A 6,000-nucleotide genomic window follows, 5' to 3' on the forward strand; every position below is an offset into this window, starting at 1 on the left:
AAACACTGCGACACTCTCCCTTTTCTACACTACTTGCTCCAACAAACCTTCTAACACAAAAAACATGGCAAAACATCAATCAACAACCCAACTCCCTCAAGTTTGACTCAAAGCCAAACATGCCAAAAGTGAACGGTCAACAGGTTAACTACCTCTTACGACGTGAAAATCTATTGGTCACGTCGTAAGCCGCTAAAAGACAAAAGAGTAAATTAAATGAGCGATCCCTATGGCTTAGGGTAATTTACGTGTTTGGTCCCTAACTTATTTTTTTTACTCGGAAAATCCCTATTGTTTGTTTTTGTTACACGCTTGGTCCCTGTCTTACCTAAAACAAAAAAAAAAATACTATTTTGCCCTTGATTTTTTTTTTTAATTTATTTAAATAAAGACACCCCAATCCTATCCCCTCACATTACCTTACCTACACCACCATTTTTCCCTATTTAAATAATAGTTTTTTATGTAAGGCAGGATCAATGGCATAACAAAAACAAACACTAGGGACCAAGTGTGTAACAAAAACAAACAGTAGGGACCTTCCGAGTTAAAAAAATAAGTTAGGGACCAAGCGCGCAAATTACCCAAACCATAGGGACCATTTGTGTGATTTACTCAAGACAAAATAATCACGGTCCTTCGATCGTCACGACATAACATCATGTCGTGAGAACTGTCTAAATGACATTTACATGACTAAAACCTCTTAATCCATTATTCCACTAATCCACATCCTCCAGAAGGCATCCTAACACCCCATAAATGTTGCTAGAAGATGCAAATGAAGCTTGCAAGTTGGATCTATGCTCCAAAGATGATCCATGTTTTCTTCAAGTCACCAAAACACCACCAAATGCTCAAGAACTCAAGGATAGGGCTACGGTTTCGTTTGGAATGAAGGGAGGCTCAAGAAGACACCTAAGGTTATGAGAGAAGTTCCTTAAATATGGAGAAAACCCTAAAATTCATGGGCTTGGCTGCAACCAGGCTCACTACGTGAGGTTCACAATGTCACAACGTGACTCTCATTTCCTCGTGTCATGTTACAACCTTCTAATGGTCATGCGTGCACCCATTTTTCCTAAAAGTCATGCCATTGACTCCTTAACGCCGTGAGCTGATTTGTTTTGGAAACTGGGTGTTATAATTCTCCCCCAATTAAATTAGATTTCGCCCTCAAAATATTACATGGTTAGAATTTTAACTGCACTAACACAATCCATATGCTACCTCCAACCGCTTAACATAATCAATACATCCATATCAAACTTGAGAGGCCATCCGTAACCCAACGGATGCGAACAAACCACCCAGACATTTGGAACACTCAATTAACGTCGTGAGCTTATTTGTTTTGGAAACTGGGTGTTATAATTCTCCCCAAATTAAATTAGATTTCGCCCTCAAAATATTACGTGGTTAGAATTTTAACTGCACTAACACAATCCATATGCTACCTCCAACCACTTAACATAATCAATACATCCATATCAAACTTGAGAGGCCATCCGTAACTCAACGGATGCGAACAAACCACCCAGACATTTGGAACACTCAATTGCAATAACTACCTCTTTCTCCACACGATAAGAACCAACTCATACCGAAGCCACTTAAACGGGAACTTCCATAACTATATCTTCTAACCATGTAGGAGTCCAACAGTCCAACTCTAAAGACATCCATAACAGATGAGGATCATCCACTCTTCATTCTTACCCCAAGTCCCAGATTAGGAATACCCTTAAAAACATATCAACACTCAAAACATTTCGATAAAGAATTCCAACCAAACCTAAAATAGGAAACCACATAAATGTTCTCAAATATACACATGACATCCTGGAAAGTCGTGACTAACCAACGTTTACCACGAGCATAACCATGGTCACTACAAAACCCTATGCGACACTTAAACTCCCACAACAGCTCAGGTGCATAACCATCTGTCAAAACATCCTAAAGACTTATCACCATCCGCATAACTAATCTCTTGGCATTCCAACTAACATACCCATACCCCTATGTCAATCCAAAAAACTATGGGTCATCAGCAACCCAAGTATTATCGTTAGTCCTGAAATATTCATGCCATCTATCAGCTACCAACACAGCTAGTCTAGTATGCACACCGCTATGACATAGGCAATATAGAGGGAGAGATCACATGAAACCTCATCCTAAAACGAACATAAGTCCGCTAATAAGAAACCCAATAATGAGATGTTAATATACCACCATGACTTCTCTCATAAGTCAACACCCTACAATTGTCCGAATCAACCTGCCGGTCACTGAGCTGCCAATGACAACACTATACTGCACAATGCACGTGTATGGCACACGATTAACAAAACCACACATGGGTCTCCACTACAAAACTGTCGCCCCTCTAAAAAATGAAATCCACGATGTCTCACTACACTTCGTGACGCCATTCAGCCATTGGATGAGAAACTCACTAATTCTGACTGTTCTTTCCATCATCTAGCCACAAGTGTGATGACTCCCAACCAACATCCAACAACCTAAAACACACTGCCATCATTCCACTAACTGGTAGGAACTCAATCAACATCCCACTCAACACTTGTCATAAAATACAAGAGTCATACCATTCCAAAGCACACACTCTGCCACAATCCACTGCCACTTCCAACAGATCGCCAAATGAAACATGACCAAGCATAACTAGTTTTAGATAGACGATTCAACTCTTGTTCCAACCGTAACCAAACCCAAAAAGTTGACGTACCAGCGAGTCAGACGATTTTACGAACCTTGTTTATTAACATAAGAAAGTGTATATCATAAAAAAGATGTCATGTATCCTAAAATTTAAAGGCTTTACGATATGCAGTTCTGCATGTCAAAAGCTTGATGTCACAATTAAAAAAACATGGGGTATACCCCTGTCAAAATGTGTGTGTCAACTACAAAGCCTATGATCTTATAATTTTACAAACCCAACAACCCTTTCAAAAAATCGATTACAAACTTTGGCTTTTACCGAAGACCTCACAAAATCATGCTCACTCTTGGTATCAGCCACTATGACTCTGACTCCTCACGTCACTGTGTCGATGGCTTCGACTCCTCACCCTCACCACATCAACAATTGTGGTTCCCCACTGCATTTCATTCACAACGATTGGAGTTCAATTAAACAGGTATATTTTCCTTCTTGTATCAAAGAAGTATGTACTTTCTTTTTCTCCTTCTTCTTCATGAATCATCTTCCCTTCCTTTTTTGACATTTCTTCACATAAACTATGATGTGAATCACTTTAATTTTTTTTTTTTTAACGCTTTTGCATTTAATTTTATATGTTTTTCCTATGTATGAGTATGCCATATATAATACAATTTTGATTAGTTGCACTCTCGTTTTTATCTCCCGTAGTAATATGATTTTCCTTAATAACTTTAATTCGTTAACTTAAAAAAATCATTTTTTACGAGCTTATTTTATAACTTTAGAGCGGTCGATGTTTCGACGAAAATTTAGAAAGTTTGGTTTTTACTTTTTTATATTTAAAAAAAACTTATTTGGTTTTTGTATGTACGTATCGGTACAAAATCGAGTTTTTCTACGTGTCGACGTAATTTGTTTACATATTCTTGCTTAATTTTATGTACGTTTGCTATGTATGAGTCGGGTCATATTAATACGATTTTGATTATTTGAACTTTCGTGTTTATCTATTATAGTATCTATATAATTTGATTTTTCTTAATAACTTTGGTTAATCAACTTAAAAAAACAAGTTTTTAGTGCTTATTTTTATGTTTGTGTGAATATAAATTCAAAGTGGTCAACGTTTCGATGTAATTTTAAAACTTTCATTCATTAATTAAAAAATATTACTTGCTTTTTTATATATGCACGTAACGATATAAATTCTAGTTTGTCTATGTTTCGACATAAGTTTTTTTATTTTTCGTTTTTATGTTTATTTTTTGTACATGCTTGGTTTTTTTTTTTTTTTTTTTTTTTTTTTTTTTTGTGCTTGTTGTTACGTTTTGATGTATCATCCATCAATATCATCATCACAAATCGACTTAAAAAATTTTGTACTTTTAATCACACTTTTGTTTTTTCGTTCGTGCTTATTTTGTTATGTTTTGATGTATCATTATCAATATAATTATCAAAATTCAACTTAAAAATCCAGTACTTTTAATCACACTTTTACTGATTGTAGTAATAAAAGTTGAATTTAGACGATTGTACTGATAAAAGTTAGATATCATTGGATTTCTTGGTAATAAAATATATAAAGTTGATACCACTAACTAACTCTAGTTTATACCGTCGAATGAAAACGTATTATATGTGATCAAACTTATTCGTAGGAAACATACATAAATGTACAGGAAAACGTAAATAAAACTCGAATTTATACCGACACCTATATAAAAATAAATATGTATGATTATATATATTTTTTAAGTTAACAGACAAAAGTTTAAATAATAAAAAACGTATTATATGTGACTTGACTCATAAGTAATAACATACATAAAATTAAACATAATAAATTATATAGAAACAAACACAAATTTGAATTTATACTGAAATGTACGTAAAAAAAAATGAACTTTTAAAAAAAGGTTACCGAAACAAAAATTTTAAATTTACTAACTATAAATAAATAATAATAGGCACACAAAAAATTAACTATTATTAAGTTGAGGAAGGAAACTTATCAAGAAAAGTCAGATTATATGTATTTGATTTCAAATATGTTTGTATTGTTTTTTATGTATTGATTGGATATAATTAATCTATGTCTGTTAAAAAATTTTATCCTTCGATTTTCTGGTATTTTTTATTTTAGTTTATATATTATCTTATAAATCCTTGCTTTATTCTCCTTTGTCTTGTACACTAAAACTCATATTCAAATAACATAAACCTAAAACTCACATTTATATATAGAACATAGTCTCTGCTACGTTTTAATAGAAACAAAGGAGTACACTCCTACATACAAAGGTGTTTAAATATTTCCATTATAGAACTATTAAGTTCATACTTCAACAGAAAACCATACAACCACAGTTATTAAACATAAGCACTAAGGCCGGTATATATATATACTACACATAGTAAAATAGAGCTTAAATGCTTATATCAGTTGTGAGTTTGGGCCTCATGAGCTTGTTTGTATGCAGTTGCCTCTGCATAAGTGCTGCAACACCTGCAACCTCCATTGTAGTAACGTCCTCCACCACAGCAACCATATCTACAATATCCTCCTCCACGGCCACCGTTGTATCGTCCACCACCATTGTTGTATCTTCCACCACCGTTGTTGTATCTTCCACCACCATTGTTGTAACCTCCACCACCGTTGTTGTAACCTCCACCACCATTGTTGTATCCTCCACCACCATTGTTGTATCCACGGTCATCACCACCATACTTTGCATCTTCTACCTCACCTGCATCATTGATCATTTCAGTAATGTATATTTTATTGCATGAATCCATGTATAGAATTCTGGGAATTGTAAAGGAAACATCCTGTACAAATAGCCAATTTCATCTATATATGAACATTAAATTTACTCACTGTGATTGTTGGGCTCCAGGTTCTTAGCTGCAGCCATTTCGGAGCTAATGAAAAGAATAGTGGCCAGAACAAGTGCAAGAAGAAGGAAAGTCTTGGAAGACATTTTGACGTGTTTCAGAAAGAAAATATATTCAGAAAGAAACTATATGGAAGAAGGATGAAGAAGCATTGTGGTAATATTCCTCTATTTATGGAAGGATTTATGCAGATGAAGATTTATTGCAGATTGGTTGGGTGGTTAGGAGCTGGTGGGACCAAGCTTTGATTGGCTTTGACATTTTGAAACCTAATTCTTATCCTCAACATCTTGTGCCGCTTTCAATTCATATTTGCGGTTTACGTGCGCTAAACGGTGGGTTACGACGGCGGCGCCTGGAGAGTGCCGGGTGATAAAAAGTTTATTTTTCATTAAATAGTTTTT

The 6,000-nt window shown here is 34.9% G+C and overlaps 1 protein-coding gene across 1 annotated transcript; it reads right to left on the minus strand.

The window, feature by feature from the left end:
* Window positions 1-4,909: 4,909 nt before the first annotated feature.
* On the minus strand, window positions 4,910-5,743 carry LOC122194445 (dormancy-associated protein 2-like). Its single transcript, XM_042896235.2, has 2 exons — window positions 5,580-5,743; window positions 4,910-5,448 (listed from the first exon to the last, which is right to left on the minus strand). Exons 1-2 carry the CDS (start codon window positions 5,680-5,682, stop codon window positions 5,138-5,140), a joined length of 414 nt encoding a protein of 137 aa, XP_042752169.1. The 5' UTR covers window positions 5,683-5,743; the 3' UTR covers window positions 4,910-5,137.
* Window positions 5,744-6,000: the final 257 nt, after the last annotated feature.

The sequence above is a fragment of the Lactuca sativa genome, chromosome 7, assembly GCF_002870075.4.
Source record: "Lactuca sativa cultivar Salinas chromosome 7, Lsat_Salinas_v11, whole genome shotgun sequence".
In the NCBI taxonomy this organism is placed as follows: domain Eukaryota; kingdom Viridiplantae; phylum Streptophyta; class Magnoliopsida; order Asterales; family Asteraceae; genus Lactuca; species Lactuca sativa.

What these genes read in the sequence shown, in the direction of transcription:
- LOC122194445 (XM_042896235.2), bottom strand. Translation starts at nt 5,682, where the DNA reads ATGTCTTCCAAGACTTTCCTTCTTCTTGCACTTGTTCTGGCCACTATT. An exon ending in CCTGGAGCCCAACAATCACA is followed by an intron (nt 5,449 to 5,579) that starts GTGAGTAAATTT and finishes TCAATGATGCAG; the next exon opens with GTGAGGTAGAAGATGCAAAG.